The sequence below is a fragment of the Oenanthe melanoleuca genome, chromosome 5 (genome assembly GCF_029582105.1).
Source record: "Oenanthe melanoleuca isolate GR-GAL-2019-014 chromosome 5, OMel1.0, whole genome shotgun sequence".
NCBI classification, from domain to species: Eukaryota; Metazoa; Chordata; class Aves; order Passeriformes; family Muscicapidae; genus Oenanthe; species Oenanthe melanoleuca.
Window position 1 is genome coordinate 26,140,409 of NC_079339.1, and position 16,637 is coordinate 26,157,045.

Consider the following 16,637-nt stretch of genomic DNA (forward strand, 5'->3'; position numbering starts at 1 on the left):
CATTTTAAATTATATATTATAATGGTGGGGGAAATTGTCCCATGTTGAAGTTGTCAAAGTCTAATTTCCCTTTCTTATTTTTTTCCCCAGTATATTTAGTGACTGACACCTCCCTATGTTACCTAAAGCAGCCCCGGGATTTCTGCTGCATTACTGTAGAAGCCAAAGAGGTAAAGTAAACATTCTGTCTGCAGCACAGAGGAGGAGTTGTTCTGATATTCTGATTCAAGGATAAAGGAGAGAAAGAAGTCAATCTTTATATCTGCAGAAGTGCCAGTGCACAGAAAGGAAAGCCATGCCAGTATCACACAAGTGAATTTTGTGTAAAACCCTGTCGTGAGTGACAATTGCCAGCCAAGGTCCATCAGGCAGTAACACAAGTGTCACACAGTATATTCTGGTTGCAAACACAAAGGATTTTGACAAAAAACATGTTTAATAGATAACATGAAAAAATACTACTCTTTTAAGTAATGTGAGAAATATGCCTCATGGCATGTAGAAAACATTGCTATATGCATAAAATTTTTCAAATTGTCACCTTTACACCTTGTCATGTGCAGGAGAACTTGTCTGTCCTGGCTATTCAGTCTGTCTATGATGCATCCATGCCTCACCCTTGTAAAGAAGCAGTGAGAGGGGAAATTTTGCCAAGTGCTTGGATACTGGAACCTGACATAGTGAATGGAAGAGAGATCACCAGAGTTATTTACATGGCACAGGTAAGGATTTTTCTGTATGTCCAACTGTGAAGCAAAAAGCTCTTACACAGCAGAATACTTAAGAGCCAGTAAGCAACAAAAATTACAATCCTTATGCTATGCTCCATGAACCTTATGAAGTGACCACAAAGTCACCTCTTTCACACTTCTCAATGCAGAGACTCTTAGTAGGATTGTGTTTAAGCACATGTTCCCAAGCTTTTACAGTGTTCAAGGCTGCTTCCTTGGATATCAAGTTCTTCTGTAAAAGTTTATTAGCAATTTTAGTATGTGTTGTGTTCTCATGTGGTGAGCCAACATGGGGAGTCTTGTTTGCATTTTTGCCTTGCTGTGGACACAGGAAGTCCACCTTGGGTTATACCATTTTCAAAACCCCTGAAAATACTTGGTGCATTTTTCTAAACAAAGTCATTAATTCTTCACACTCAATAGATACAAAAGAGAAGTCAAGATTAGGACTCCAATTAAGAATAAGAAAATTATAATCTTATCATCCATTTTTAGACTAATTTGAAAAGGAGGCTCTGAAACAGGGCTACTAAGTGTTTAAAAATGTCCAAAAGAACATGCCTTAATGTGTAAAATTTATTTAAATGCTTATGGAGACATAAATGCCATTTAAACTCATCTATTTAAAACTTAATGATATTCTTAAAAACATACCCTTAATTAGCACATGCATTTTACAATGCATAGGTGAAGTATATATATGTGCATTTAAAATTTTTATACTGTCCTTTAGTGTATACATATACATTTTCAGTAACACTGTATGTCTCAAACTAGTAAACTTTAATCCAAGCTCAAACTCAAAAGCAATGTGGGTCATACCTGCTAGAATCAACATCAAATAGAAAATTCTGGAAGTCTGTGGAGTATTGGGAAGATACAAACCACACAGAAATGATGGCAGTTGGCTGTTAACTACTTCTGTGCCTAACACATTACATCAGAGCTACTCCAGACTGGGGAAGTGTTCTGTTCAAAACAAACCCAACATGCAGCCTTTCCTGTAATCCCTGCAGGTGGACCTTGGTGCCCCAGCCATCCCTGCCAGGCTCCTGAGCTCCTTGGCCAAGAGGCAGCCCCTGGTGATTGCTCGGCTGGCTCACCTGCTCTCTGCTTAGTGCTGCAGCACAGAGCCCCTGACAGCTCACAGGGACACACAGGTGTCACAAGGGTCATGGAAAATGCTGCTGCTGAGGCAGCCACCACCAAGCCTGATGGACCACATGGAATACAGTGAGAGAAAAGGATCATTTGTTTTAGCCAACACCGCTTATAAGAAACGCAGCAAGTTTAGTTGGGAACTTCTCCTCCTGGAAACAGTGGAAAACATCCATAGAAGAGAAGAAAGGTGTGCTGCTCTATAAAGAGCAGAGGCAGACACTCTGCTTTACAATAACCAGAATCTTAGAGTGTATTACCTAACTCCTGTTTCCAAGCAGCTTCAGAGATCAATTTCTTTCTTTAAGTAAGTTTAGGCTGCAAGCAGTATGTGTATGGCTTGAGACCTTTTACAAGCTCTTGAGCAGAGCTGCAAAGCCACTTTCTAACGATAAGTACCAAATGCAGAATTCCTGACTGTGTAGATAGATCATTTATCTGAGCTGGCTGCTTGTTCCCTTACCCTTGAAGAGGGAAGTCAAAGCAGTGCAATATTCACTAGTCATCCTACACCCTGGATAGATTCTTTCATGTAATTGCTGACTGCCTGCAGCCAGTGTAAGGTGTTTCAGATTGCCACTACACTATGCAGCATCAGTGGACACCACCATACCTCAGGACACAGTTTTACTGTACTGCAGAATCAGGTGCTTTGAAACAAAGAAACCAAATCCTTCTACACAGTGGCACTGTCATGGATAGGTAAATACTCAGTAATCAGCTTGTTTCTAGAATTTAAATCCTGCAAGTAGGAGTATTGGCTTTTTCCATCAGCCCTTCTACACTTTCACCCAAATGCATTAGGAGCTGAAAATACAAGCTGGTCTTACTGCATTTCTTTGTTCATAATGTGACCAGCTGTCTCACTGCAGCTAATACAGACTCTTCCCATTCAATGACCTCATGGGACTTCTGCAGCACTTAGTCCAACAATCCTGCTGTCAGGCTTTACATGTTGGCTCAACACAGTCCTTAGCTGGTTCACATATTTCTAGATTTAAACAAAAACACAACCACCTCAAATATCCAAATAACTTCATTCAATTCTTCAGCACAACAGTACAGAATCACTTTAGATATATCTAAGCAATAAAAGCTGCTATGTTATGCTTTCACTAGCTAAAAAAAAAAGCCCACGTTGTTCAAGAAGCTCTTGCACTTTGAATTTGTCAAGTGAAATGTGTACTTGAGCATCCACCCTACTGCAGTCAGTGCCTGCTACTTTAACACAGTTACTTTCAGTACAAGGTGCATTTTCCCAGCACATGGTGAAGTTAGCTGCACTTCCCACCTTTGAGTTCAAGAGCCAAGATCTACTTTTATCTTTGCACAGATGTAATTTTGGCTCTCAGCTTCTATGTTACTTCCTGTTACTAATGTAGTGAGTTTTAAGTAAAAAGACAATAGCTATTTTAAATTGATACTTAAGAAAATAACAGTTTTGATACATACCCACCCAAGGTTTCTTCCTCAAACTAGATCACAGAGGAAAACCAAACCTTTCACTCACAAATTTGCTTTGTTTCATCTTTGGCCAGTCATGGTTGCAATTTCAGCACCAATATATTAGTGTTCTTTTTTTGGTGAGGCACAGCCTTTTGCTAAAAACCTGAGCCACAGCATGGTTCACTTGAGCATCACACCTCTTACACAGCCCCTCAAGGAAAATGGGTAACTTGTCACAGAGTTTTCTCCAACTGAGCAAAATGACAGATTTCCAGATTTGCAATGTGTCAACGTCCTCCCTTCAGTGGAAACTCAGAAGGAAGAGCAAACAAGGCAGTATAGTAAAGCCCCAGGAAAAATTAGCAGAACCAGCAGCATGGGATATTGGCTCTGTCCCCAGTGCTGCTTCCATAGCTTTCCAGAGGAGGTAGGGGAGGTCTTCATACAACTCACTACAGATTTGCTCAGTGCTTTGCTTTTTTTCTCTTTGATTTTGGACACGGCACTAGTGATAAAGCAGTTTTTGTAGGAAAAACATCTCGGGGGATTCCTGTTGATCAACGATGCCAGTGCCTATGAAGGATAGTGTCTTATTGTACAGTGCATCAGATGTTTATTTTTATATATACTTAATATTTTTTTTTCTACGTTTACAAATTAAGTTATTTATATATGCTTGGTTTGAAGCGTTTTTATATGCTATCAAAGCTAAGTTTTATTTTTATCTGTATTGACTTAATGTAACTTTTTTTTAATACAATCTTCAATTGATACTAAAAAGCCTATTTATATGAATGTTTTCTTTTGCAAATACAACATTTTATGGTACTTGCTAATGTATGGCATTGGTTTGTTTGGAAGGAAGACAGGCCCAGCAGATATCAAATTTGGTAATCTAAAACAGGCAAAAAACAACTTCCTGTAAGTTACTGCTGAGCAGCAGATGATCAAACCAATTGTATTGTACCACCTAGGGTTGCATCTCTGCTCCTAAATCAAGGTTGCTATTTTCATATCCACAATAAATGGTATTTTCTACACAAGAAAGTGTGCCCCACCTTATTGTGCTCCAGCTAAGATACCCATCTATGGAACTATGCTGGGTAGAAAAAAAACAAAGACACAAGTTTGTGATAACAGATGTAGGACTCCTACTTACCTGCTGAGGAATGGGCATGGAATACAAACTTTTGGCACAATAATCAGGAAGCCAGTCCCTGCTTAAATTCGGGTTCTGTGACAGTGCTTTCTCCAAGTAAAGGGGGTTTTTTGTTTGGTTATTTAAAAAAAAAAAGACAGTTGGGTGGAGCTTCTTCCCCAGTCCTGTTACGCAACTCCCCAGACCAGCACATTCAGAAGGAAGTTAATGTAACACCGTTTTTCCTAATTCTCTTTTGAAACCTGTGAGTTTACAATAGGAAAGACTGGCAGAAGAAAGGCCACACCCTCAGAGCTGGTTTTCAGTGAGCTCCTGCTCTCCTGCCTGCAGCACCTCTGGCACCAGTGCCCAGGACAGAGGGACAATGCCCAAGGGACTGGCTCTGAGAGAGGGCCACTAGCCCTGGGGGCTGCAGGTGTCCAAGTGTCCACAGGCAGAAAACCTGTGCTCCACAACTGCCCCTGTGCTTTGGCCACAGAGTGGGGTTGTCTGGTTTTACAAGTAAATGTGCCTGGGATGCCCAAGGACCAGCACCACTGCATTAAGTGATAAGAACACAGATACAGAGGTGTTTCTTACCTGCTGGGTCCCACTGTAGAAGTGTCTTCTGCCCATAGGGCACAACTGTGTTCTCTGGCTGCTGGAAACTGCTCCTGGGGCTTGGTCACCTTTTAAAGAAAAACTTCCAAACACGATGTATTAGAGAAGGATAATTCCAGTATGCTGAGTTCATAATAACACCTGTGGCCATTATATCTATGCAAACACTTTTATGATACCCAAATAAAATCCATGTCAGAACCAGGAGCACCTTTTTTTTAAACTCTTATGGATTCCAGCTTCTTCCCCTTCCACCACCCTGCCCTCCCTTACCCAACAAAATAGATTTCTATTTCATCAGAAGCTCGACAAGCCAGACAGGAGGTCTGTACTGCACTTTCTCAGCCCCATGCTTTGTGGCAAGGTACCCTTTTTTTTCTTTAGCCTAGTATGAAGAGGTTCTATACTGACAGCTTGAACACAAGACAAGACATTTAATAATGTTTATTATAACAATTTCAAATGAGATCTGCAGTAAACATGGCCTAATACTTAACCTCAGGGAGCAGGTATGGCATAATATGGTGTACTTGCTCTTCCATCTGTATAAAGTTGTTCCATTTGTACTGCAGCATGCCTACTTTTGGGGACTCTTTCATTCACATCAGAAAATCCCTAAGAAGAGGAATGCAGGTGGAACCTGCCAAATTTTTCAATACAGCGCTTAGTAAACACGACACGAAAAATTACAATATAGTTCAGACACTAATGTGTCTCTATGATTTCTCTTTCTGTATCACATATTTTAACAGAAGCCACAGTTCTACCTTATGAACTGTAGTAGTTCTGTAGTAGTACTACCTAATGTAGTAGTAGTAGTCCTGTCTGCAGTTTTTCTTGAATCACTAACTCCAAGATGTTACCTTTTCTCACCTTATACAGGGAGGAGGTTAGTTAATTAGCAAGCTAAAGAGCCCTGGGCTTCACCTTGTCCAGAGGCTGTTTTCATATAACACAGAACTTGCTTTCTGGAAAAACCTACACTATTAGGACACCCACAGACAAGAGGAAATAATGTCCTCACTGCTTTGGGGCAGAGGCAGGCAATCCCATGAGACAACTGATGAGCACCTAAACATACTCTGCTACTCACCAGCAGTCCCTGCCCCAAACCTCAGTTCAAGGAAATACTTGGGGAGAAGGGAGTGAACAGGAGGTCATGCTCTTGGTGACAATATGTCTGTAAGGGCAGAAAATGCCCACTGTCCTCCAAGAAACAGGCCCCTTTCAAAACTCACTCTCCAGGGAACATCACAGTGCTTCTTCACTACTTTGACTGCTCTTCCAGGCTGTAATTCTCTTGCTGCAGCACTTCCTGGCTGGTAAAACTCAAACTCAAGGCAAGAAAAATTATTAAAAAACCAGTGAATAGCAGCAAGATGCCATTTATGTTCACAAGTATAAAAAGTGTCTTAAAAATACTGTCTTCAGTAAAAAATATAAACAGATATTTTATCCCTTATTTCTATTAAAGCCCTCGGAAATTACAAGTTCTGTTTCCAAGAGATGGAAAAACACTTAAGCATCTACATCCTTTAGGAACAATGCCATCAGTGGTCTAGTGGATTTATTTAATATGGTTTAACTTTTAAAATTTGTCTTAAAAAATTAAAATCAAACCTTCCACACTGAGCTTACAATGAAAAATAAATATAGGCACATCTCTGTGTCATATAGGTTCACCTCCTCCTTCCCCTGACTGTAAAGGCTTTGTTAAAGGACAACATGAGAAGTCACATTGAGTTAAGAGACAGCCACCCAGAAACCATCTCTCTGATCACAAAGTAACTTGAGTTGATTCCTGGGTTTGGTCATAGCCTGTTGTGGCACAAATACAAAAAGTGTCTCTGAGTCCAAGGAACAGCTGCTCTGAGATACAATCAAGGTGCTTAAAAAAGGCTTTTGACTTGGAGATCCATGTGCTGATGTAAATCCTTCAGCAGAGTCACCATGACAGAAAGCCCAGTGCAGGTTTTGCACAAAGTGACCTCTTATCTTCAGCGTACTCCCAGCAAAGAGCTCCCAATCCTTTCAGAAACACTGAAAATTCCATTTGCATCTTCATTAGTAATTTTTGTCCACAGAGTCCACTCCACCTCTGCTAACTTTGTGTGGTCACAGTGGCTAGAGATTGTCTGGTCAGCTCACAAGGGTTAGTCCTTGGCTTCTCTATCTGATGCTCTGATACAAATACTCGGGACAGCCTTTTCAGGTCTTTTACAAAATTCTGTAACAAAAAGATACAAACCAGAGAACGCTTAGTCATGTAATCAAAAGAGGCTGACTCAATTTTTCCATAAAGAACTTTACAAGGTTAAACATGTTGATGGTTTCCCAGTGCAAAAATCTAGATGAACTATAGAATTGACTGCAATGATGAAGGCCTGCAGACATGCTCAGTCTCCCCTCTGATCCCCACACCCTTCCCAGACAAGATCTCTGCCACAATTTAAATGGTTAAATCAGCTCCAACATGCAAGTGCTCACCAGCCTTGGAATCCTGTCCATTTTATGGATAAGGCATTTATGTGGATTGCTACATTTTGATTGTGGCCAGAATTGTGAGACTCCTCTAGAACATTCTAACTGCTCTCACACAGGCAGTGTGAGGGGGCACAGGGATTTAAGTGCAGGACTGGTCAGTTAAGACCCTTCCCAACACAACATTCTCAGCTGGAAGGCAGCAAGCACACCCAGGCTAGAACTGAGAGCTTGAAACTGAGCCAGCTGGTCTCCAAACCATTTTACAATTTTCTTGGAAATGTTTCCACTGCATGGGCAATGTTGGATTCACACAAGTACAGTTTTCAGCCAAACACTAGCAACAGAAACAAGCCTGTTGGAAAACAGTCCTTCCTTTGCATTAAGCAGGAAAACAGATGGGAAGGTTATGGGCCTTATCTATAGAAAACAGAAATACAAGGATTGTCTGTTTATATAGCTTTACTTTTTATTTCACTTATTGTTCATGCACATCTAATTACTTACTGAGGGCCAAGGGAGCTCTTCAAGGCTGTGCAGGCAACTCTGGATTTCACTAGTTCTCATTAGTTTATGTTCTGTAAGACCATGAAGCAAGAATAGGAACAAATCCCACTGCACAAGAGAAGAATATATCAACAACTCAAAAAGATATGGATTGTGTGCTTGTTTCTTTATCCATGCATAATTCACACTTTTCTTTTTGGATCAGAACATGGAGAAAAGGAGCAAGCACATTATCTATCTGTGTGTGACAATGAGGACAAGAGCAACATCCAAAAAGAGTGAACAGAATTCCTTTGGTTGTATTGTATTGATTATTGATTGTATCCTGTCATGAAGCCTCAAAATTCTGAGTTTATAAACATACCAAGAATTTATTTCCTGCCTGATCAAGAACAGCGTGAAAAAATATTTGACTTCTGAAATAAGCTGGGTTTAGCCTGAAAATAAACAGGGTGATTTGCAGCTTTTGTTGGGGTGCTTGTAACAGCAACACACACACTGAAATGCAAGCTGATAAAAGACACAAGAATGCAACTGATGACAGTCAGTGTGTCCAGTCCTTGCAACATCCCAGGCCAAATGGGCCATCTTGCCATTGGCTCCTAACCACAGCTGCCTTCCCCAGAGCCCCCCAGGCAGGCACGAGCCCAGGAGAAGCCCTGTACACATCCCTCTCTTTCACTGCCCTGCAGGAACAAGGCCAGCAGTGGCCAAACCCCACTGGCCTCAGTCACCAGTGAGCACTGTGGGCTGCAGAATTCCTACACCAGTGCCAGCCTGCTCCACACATCACAATGAGCCTCACCTCCCTCTGCTTAGCTTCTGTGAGATAACCAATGTTCTTCTTGCTGAAGATCAGCTGCACAGGCACAGATGTCCCAAAGTCCTCCTTCCAGATGGAGAAAAGCAGTTTTAGGAGGCCGGAGGTGGGATCGTTCTTTCCACGCAGCCTCTCAGGGCTCTTCTCTGGGGATTTGATCCCAAGACTCAGAGGAACACGATCTGAAACTAAGTAAAGGATGAATAATGAACTCCTATAGCTCCATTATTTCCTTTTATAGTCATCATCTTGGTTCAGCAGCACATTTAGGGAGTACAAACCAGTGAACCTAAGAGGACTGGAGTTTGGAAATACAGAAAATTATGAGCTTTGAAACTATACAGACAGTACGACATAGGGAGAGATTTATATCTCAGACAAAGAACACCAATTGGTTAGAATATAGCCCTGAAAGTCAGCCTAATATTTAGTCAAAGAGAACCTAGGTGTTAGAGTAACACATTAAAGAGTTAAACATTTAAGTCTATAGACAAACTGAACAGTTGCCCATAGTTTAGACTATAGGCAGAGTTACATGACTTCACACAAGTGAAAGTAAAGCTGAACAGTGCTTAACTGCAGATGAACATAAACAGAAGATACCAGTTCTTCCTTGGTACAGTCTAATGGAACAGGACAGCTTGACACTGCTGCCCCCAGAATAAATTTCAAAATATTCAGAAGTGAACTGCCTTCTGAAAAAACAAATTATGAATAAAACTTCTAAAGGTGGTTCTAAACCCACAAAATTAGAAGAAAACACCATGTCCATGAAGAAAACACCTGCATTGAGATCATAAGCTCCTGCTCAGATAAAAACTGAACGAGAGAACATCAGAGCAAGAGAAAAAAAAAAAAAACAAACTGAAAATGTTTGCAGGAATCATAATACACAGAAAACAAGTTACTTCCATTCTTTCCATAAAAAAGCTATAAAACATATTTTATTGGAAAGTCCCTTACTTTTAGGAAAAAAAGCCCAAACTCAACCACAATTTTTCATAAGCAGAAATACTGGAAAACATTCCATATTTAACTGAAGGTGTCAATAAATAAAAAACAACAGAGATGTGAAACAGATCAGAGGGGTGGTTAGTCACTGTACAATTCTGTTTTGCAAAATGTAAGAGGAAATAAGAACAACCACCCAAATTGACAGAAAAATCTGCAGACTCAGTGACACCAAAGAGAATTAAATATCCATGAGCTCTTAACTGTCTGACCTCAAGGATCTAAGAGAACTGTAATAACAGATTTCAGTCTTAAATAGCTTATCATAACTCACCCAGCAAAGAAGCCAACTCAACCGTGCACTTGGCCAGCTGCTGTTCTGCTGTGGGACACATGAACTGGAAAATACAAAAAAAACCCTCTGTTTTCTCTCCATACAGCAGACTGGACAAAACAGGCTTCACAAGGGATAAAAAAAATCTGAGAAGAGTAGGCAATTTAGCAGCAAGAAGCACAGAGGTGCAGTGAGGAGACCACTAAAGACTGAAATGTCATCTATAAAAAGGGGATTCACAAAGGCAAACTGAAGTAACAAGCAGATCTACACAGTGTAAAAAAATGCAGTGTAACATTGCCACATTTGAGCTCAAATAAAAGCCCCTCAACTGAACTCAGCTGTAAGGCAAGGCAAATTAAAAAGTTTACAGACATCAAGACAGCCCAAAGTGACTCAAAGGGGGGGTTTTTGTTGCTTTTTTACATCTTTTACCTTTCTGCATCGAAGTGTCTGACTCAACCTTCCCAGCAAGGACTCCAGCCACACGTAGTCAACCACTTCACCCTCCTCCCGTGGGCCCACAGCAACACAGAGCACATACTTGAAGAGAAAGACAACAGTAGCACACACATTAGTATCCTGCTCTTTCACAAACAGATCCTTGGACCTGAGAAAGAACAGTTCATAAATAGTTCTTGGGTCCTCATTAAAACCAGAACCTAAGTTGGTATATACATTTAATAAGACTGATTGAAGCTGATTTTTCACAACCTTACCAAGATCTCATTTTCTAGCACAGTCGTCACTAATGTTATTAAGTAAAATTCAATAATGGCAATAAATTCATCTTCCTCAAAAGTACTAGCACTGAAAGCTCTAGGTAAATTTGACAGCACAGCAAGCAAGTTCAGGGTAGAAATGCTACAGAAATCCAGAGCCATTATACTGTCAGGGAAGCTTCAGTGCTGAGGTTGCCTCGCACAACTTACCCTCCTTTTTTTTTTTTATTTTAGCACAAGCAAGAAAGCATTAAAGGATGTGAACTCATTTTCACACAACTGCTGGGAAAGCAATGACAGTGACAACCAGCATTACTCATCTGTCAAGCAGACAAACAGCTGCAAAACACATAGGCAGAATACATAACGGTGAAAAAGTGAGGTGTTCAGAACTCTTTTTCTTATGGGGTACATAGGGTTAAATGATTGCAAAATTGTGCACAATACCATGGTGTCCACACTGTGGTTTCCATCCTACTCATATAAAAAAGGCCACACTTGCCATGCTACCTGAAATCTTGTATTTGAGATAGCACTCCTAACAGGGAACTGTGATCTAGACACAGCAAGCAGGAGTTGAAAAAACCTGAGAACTTTCCATCTGCTTCCTAAGCACTCCCCACAGCCACCTCCTCAGAACCAGAACATTCTCTTAAAAAAACCCCAAACAAACAAACAAAACCCCACAAAATAACAATAAAAACACATCACAAAAAATACCAATGTGAAAAACAGAAAGGCAAGCCAGGAAGTGAATACTGTGTACCTTAATCTCATTGATCATCTGGGAGGGAAATGGAGCACAGTGCTGACAGCCTGGAGGACAGTCCCTTCTCAACTCCAGAGCATCCACACCTGGCAAGGGAAATCCTGGGACTTTCAGCATTCTGTTGAAGGTTGCTTTCACTTCCCTTTTGATGAGTGCTATGGAGAATAGAGAACAAATCCTGTCTGCTTCAGTTTTTGTCTCCACTGAAGCAGAGATTCACTTACAAACACTCTTAGCCTCTCATTCCAAGGGCCACAGTGAATAAGGAAAAAAGGCAGTTTACATTTTCAAACCCCTCTCTCTGACCCCCCACTATATTTGACATGCAGAGGCAGATGTGGAGAGGGTGTGCTAACCCACAGCTGTAGAAGGCAGCCAATCATCACTGCCAGGTACCACTGGCAACTCATCTTACTTCCCATAAAAATATTTCCATGAGTTTAACACAGTAGCTAAGCCAGAAGGCAATGCCTAAGTAGAAAGCTGATTCAGTGTGATCATACCAGTTCAACCACTGTGCCCATAAAAGCCATATGTCTTCTACCAAAATACATTTTGATCACCATCCAAAACACTAAACTCCTGTGGCTGCAAATGGTACTTGGACATTCTTCCCCAGGCTTTTGGCACAACTTCTTGAAAAAATGGATTTTCAGAGACTCTGAAGAGTTGCCAGAGCAGTATTACAGAATAAAAGGACTAGCTTTGTCTTCAGCCTACAGAAACACAGTCCTAGAAATGTTTGTTTCACAGATTTCATAAACACTCTGTACATGTGAACCATAAGGTGGTTTGAGAGAGCAGTTGTTTGTATACACTGGAAGTGCTAAGACAACTTCAGCCTAGATGACATTTCCAGAAGAATTTCCACAGCATTTACTCTCACCATCCTACAAGACTCCATAGCTAAAAATCACCACCATGGGCCAAGCCCAAAAGATCCCCAAAGAGGGTTCCTAGAGCTAGAAATCATTCCTATTATTCCAAAGCAAGGAGGGACAGAAAAACTGCATACTTTCCACTAGAAGAAAAACAAGCAGGACCAAGTACTTAATAACAGGGTCTGTCCCTTGACCTCAGAAAATACAATGCACAGGTTAGAAGCTTCAGTTCAAGGCAAAAAGACTTACCTACAATGTTGGCAGAGAGCCAGCCACAGGCTTTCTCAGTAGCCAGTTCAACAGCAATGCTTTCTGCACTACTTAAAACCTTTACAGGGATGATAACAAATGATAGATTTACTGTCAGTCACAGCACTGCAGTCAGTGAAAACTCAGAAGGAAGTCTAGAGGAAAAAAAGCTTAATTTTGGAATGCAACAATTAAACTGAGCACCATCTCCTCTATGGAAACTGCTGGTTTGAGCAATACAACTGACCCGTTTCAATTTTCCAAACCTCATCAACTCTTGTGGAAGTTGATGCTAAAATAAATGCATTATCATTGCAAGATAAATGCAATTTATATAACATTCTAGCCTCATTAGTCAGCTATGAGCTGGAGTATCACTTTACCCAGAATATGCAAGGCAGCCCAGTAGAAGTGACTCTCCTTAGCTTTCTTTCAGTCCTCCCATGAGGCAATCTATAGATTCACTTGACCTGAGCTATTAAGGGATAAGTGAAGCAGCAATGGAAAAAATGCTAATGATCCAGACTTAAAGTCAAAGCTTTTAATAAGTTTTAGGGAAAATACATACTGCTGCAGATGTCTCTTCTGGCAACAACACCCTTACTGCCTCAGGACCTTTTTTCTCACAAAATCTGCAAGAAAAGGAAGAAAGCGTGCCATGGGATTAGTCTAGGTTCTTGGACAACACTCAGAGGTTCATTATGTAGCAATGCAATAAATCAGACTAAAAGAACAAGACAAGGAAAGGGCAATTACAAGCAACTAAGCTGCAATATCATTTTTCCAAAGAGGGGAAATACAATAGCTGCAGTGGATGTCTGTTTGGAGTTGGATGCAGAAGGACACACAGCACCTTTATTATCTCTCACAAACACAGTATTAATTGGCTGGAGGCACAGCAGACACTCACCATAAGAAGAGCAGAGGGCATGGCTTATAATTACCAGAGCATGATAGGCCAAGCTAAATTAGGCTTATAGATTCTGATGTAAGAGATGGAAAGGCACAAATTTAAATAACTTTTCCTCCTTACTCTCTGCCTTTGATGAGTGCCTGGGCCCCTTCCTCATACAGATGAGTGCACACCTCTTCAAGCAGTTTGTCATGATTAACATCCTCCTCCTTCACTTTATCTTGCAACATGGCTTCAGCCCTTTGAACTAGCTCTGCTACCAGTGTTGCCCTGCAACAAAACCAAGAACAATCAGGCAGACTGAAATCAATACAAGAACAGTGCACACTAGCTGTACTCAGCTCTTCTTCCCAATTTAGGGGGATACCCATCTCAAATGCAGTAAGTCACTCTGCTAAAAGCAAATCAATTGTGCTGCATTTAGTACAGTATCATCTCCTTGTTCTGTATGTACGGAAGGAAACAGCAATGAAGACACCAAAATAGTACTAAGACTCAGAAGTCAAAAGCCTTTAGGTTTCACTAAAAACTTATTTGTTTACAGGTCTCCTTTCTGGCAGCAATACCCTTGTATGCTCAATTGATAGTTCAGAAGCTCATACTGATAGCTCAGAAGTTCAAAGGTGTCAGCAGCTGCCCATTACAACCACCAATCCTTAGGGGCTGATAGCATCTAATGGCTTCAGCAAACTGGACAACAGAACAGTGCAAACTCTGAGGAAGCTCCTGAGCTGCAGGGCAGGGCTGCCACACAGGAGGGCTGTGAAAGGAGGGAGAAATGGGCTGGCTGTGCAGCTGTACAGGCTGGGGTCTACTGGCTACAGAGCAGCTCTGCAGAAAGCTGGATTCCCAGGGATTCCCAGAACACAAGGTGAGTGAGTTAGGAGTGTCCAAAGAAAGCCAACCTTATACTGACAATAGCAACAGTGCAGCCAGCAAAGCAAGGGAAGTTACTGCTTCCCTCATCACTGTGAGGCTGCATCTGGAGTAGTGTGTCCAGCTTTGGGATCTCAGGACAAGAAAGCCATTGACAATTTGAGTAACTGCAGGAGAAAAGAAAAAAAAAATTTAAATAGCTGGGATGCTGGAGCACACACGTACAAGGGGGAGTCAGTTTCACTTAGCCTGGAGACAAGAAAACGCTGAAGGGAGAAGGAAAAGTTACAGAGAAGACAGAACAAGACTTACAGGAAGAGCACCTCTAAAGATTGACAGGAATATGCACAAGCTGGAACAATGGATATTCTAACAGAATATAAGGAAACATTTTCCACAAAGCCTGGGAAAATTAGGCATTGGAACATGGTAGAAAGAGGCTGGCAGAATCCTCATTCTTAAGAGATGGAAACTTCTCCAACTGGAAAAGGTGCCAATAAATCTAACCTGAAAGCTGGGCCTGCTTTGAGCAGGAGTTTGGATCAAGTGACCTCCAGATGTCAAACAAATTCCCCTTTACAATGGCAGATGTTGCTGGTCACAGTCTTACACAGCCTTGATGCTCTGCTATACAGCACACCCCAGGGAAGCTTCTCTCCCCCACATATGCATGTTTAAATGATCAACTCTTTGCCTAATTATAATGTCAAGTTACTTCTTAAGCCACAGAACAGGTGACCAGCACTTACTTGATGTGCTTAACACAGTTGGATCCCACCCTCTCTGCCACAAATTCCACTGTTCTCCGTAGGGAAGGAGGCTGGTTGTGGAAAAAGGCCTGTTCCAAATCTACCTGTTCAACAGAAAGCACTACAATTGATTAGAGCACTCCTCTAGATCCTCCTCTCACCAACACAGGAATGGACAGAACTACCATCTGGAGATGTATTAAAAGACAATTTGCCTCCACAAAACCTTCCAGTTTTACTCCTTATTCCCTTCTAATCACTTAACGCAAAGCTCATTATCAGGGTTTCTGAAGCTACAAAAGATCTGTGAAGGAGATGGGAGAGTTCTGACAGTGTTTACTAGTAGTAAGTCACCACACAGGGTTTGTTTTGGGAAGAACAAGCCCTTTTAATCAGTCTGGTAATCCTGTAGGCTCCTACACAGGTCCTTCTTCCAGTGGAAAGCATGGCTACAATCTAACCAAAACAAAGTATGAGAAACATACCAACATTTTTTTATGTTAAAGAAGTGGGAAACAGATAACTTAAGACTAGTTGTTCCAATTGCAAGAATGTTTACTGAGGTTATCTGGATTTCAGCACCCACACTGTATCCCAGCCACATGACTGTAACAGAAAAACAGGGAATAAAGATACCTGACTGTTAAACACAATGCTCCCCTGCCAGCTAGGTCTATTCTATTCCATGGCATTAAGAGACCACTGTGTAACCCCACACTCACACAAGCAAATTTCTCCTGCCCTTTTTCCCCTCGTGACTCCCTAATTTCATTACCTGCAGTTTCTGCTGTGTGACAGAAGCCTTGGGTGCTAAGGACTCTGCAGCTGTGGGAGTGATTTTCCTTATAAAACCACCATTTTTTCCTCCACTACCAGCCACAAAAGAGGCAAGTAGTTTACGCAGTTCACCTGTACAGGAAGACATGAAAAGCAATCATCAACCTCATAAGCATGGAGGAAAAAAAAAACCCAATATCAAAACTCAAGAAAGGGAATTTCAATTTTCCAGTCCTGTTCCCAGAGCAGATTCTCTCAGCTTCTACAAAAGCAGAAGCTTCAGTAAAGCAGAGGGGGCATCCCAGACATATAACTGACAGGGCACAGTAAGGCTCTGAAAAGAGAAAGCTTCTGAAAAGGCCCCTAGCACATGGGACTTGTTCAGACAGATGAAGGAGCAGTTAATTTTTATGCATTCCTTTTTAGTGTGGCAAGCAAGACCTATAAAGTCTACAGGGACAACAAGGCAAGCAGTGCTTTCCCTGCCCCTCCAGATTCAAGCTGTGTGGATCAA

The 16,637-nt window shown here is 41.3% G+C and overlaps 2 protein-coding genes across 2 annotated transcripts in view; one reads left to right on the plus strand and one right to left on the minus strand.

Annotated features, from left to right (window-relative positions):
- STARD9 (StAR related lipid transfer domain containing 9) overlaps positions 1-4,074 on the plus strand; it is a 91,575-nt gene extending 87,501 nt beyond the window's left edge. The window contains exons 32-34 of the mRNA XM_056492298.1: positions 91-170; positions 564-722; positions 1,748-4,074. Coding sequence (XP_056348273.1) covers positions 91-170; positions 564-722; positions 1,748-1,849 — 341 coding nt within the window. The 3' untranslated portion in view covers positions 1,850-4,074. The remainder of the gene's footprint in view (positions 1-90; positions 171-563; positions 723-1,747) is intronic.
- CDAN1 (codanin 1) overlaps positions 2,644-16,637 on the minus strand; it is a 34,175-nt gene continuing 20,181 nt past the window's right edge. Inside the window, exons 18-28 of the mRNA XM_056492299.1 lie at positions 16,122-16,255; positions 15,347-15,450; positions 13,842-13,991; positions 13,377-13,440; positions 12,809-12,887; positions 11,676-11,833; positions 10,623-10,730; positions 10,188-10,251; positions 8,888-9,090; positions 8,083-8,190; positions 2,644-7,321 (exon numbers count right to left, since the gene is read on the minus strand). Of these exons, the coding sequence (XP_056348274.1) occupies positions 7,196-7,321; positions 8,083-8,190; positions 8,888-9,090; positions 10,188-10,251; positions 10,623-10,730; positions 11,676-11,833; positions 12,809-12,887; positions 13,377-13,440; positions 13,842-13,991; positions 15,347-15,450; positions 16,122-16,255 (1,298 nt within the window). The 3' untranslated portion in view covers positions 2,644-7,195. The remainder of the gene's footprint in view (positions 7,322-8,082; positions 8,191-8,887; positions 9,091-10,187; positions 10,252-10,622; positions 10,731-11,675; positions 11,834-12,808; positions 12,888-13,376; positions 13,441-13,841; positions 13,992-15,346; positions 15,451-16,121; positions 16,256-16,637) is intronic.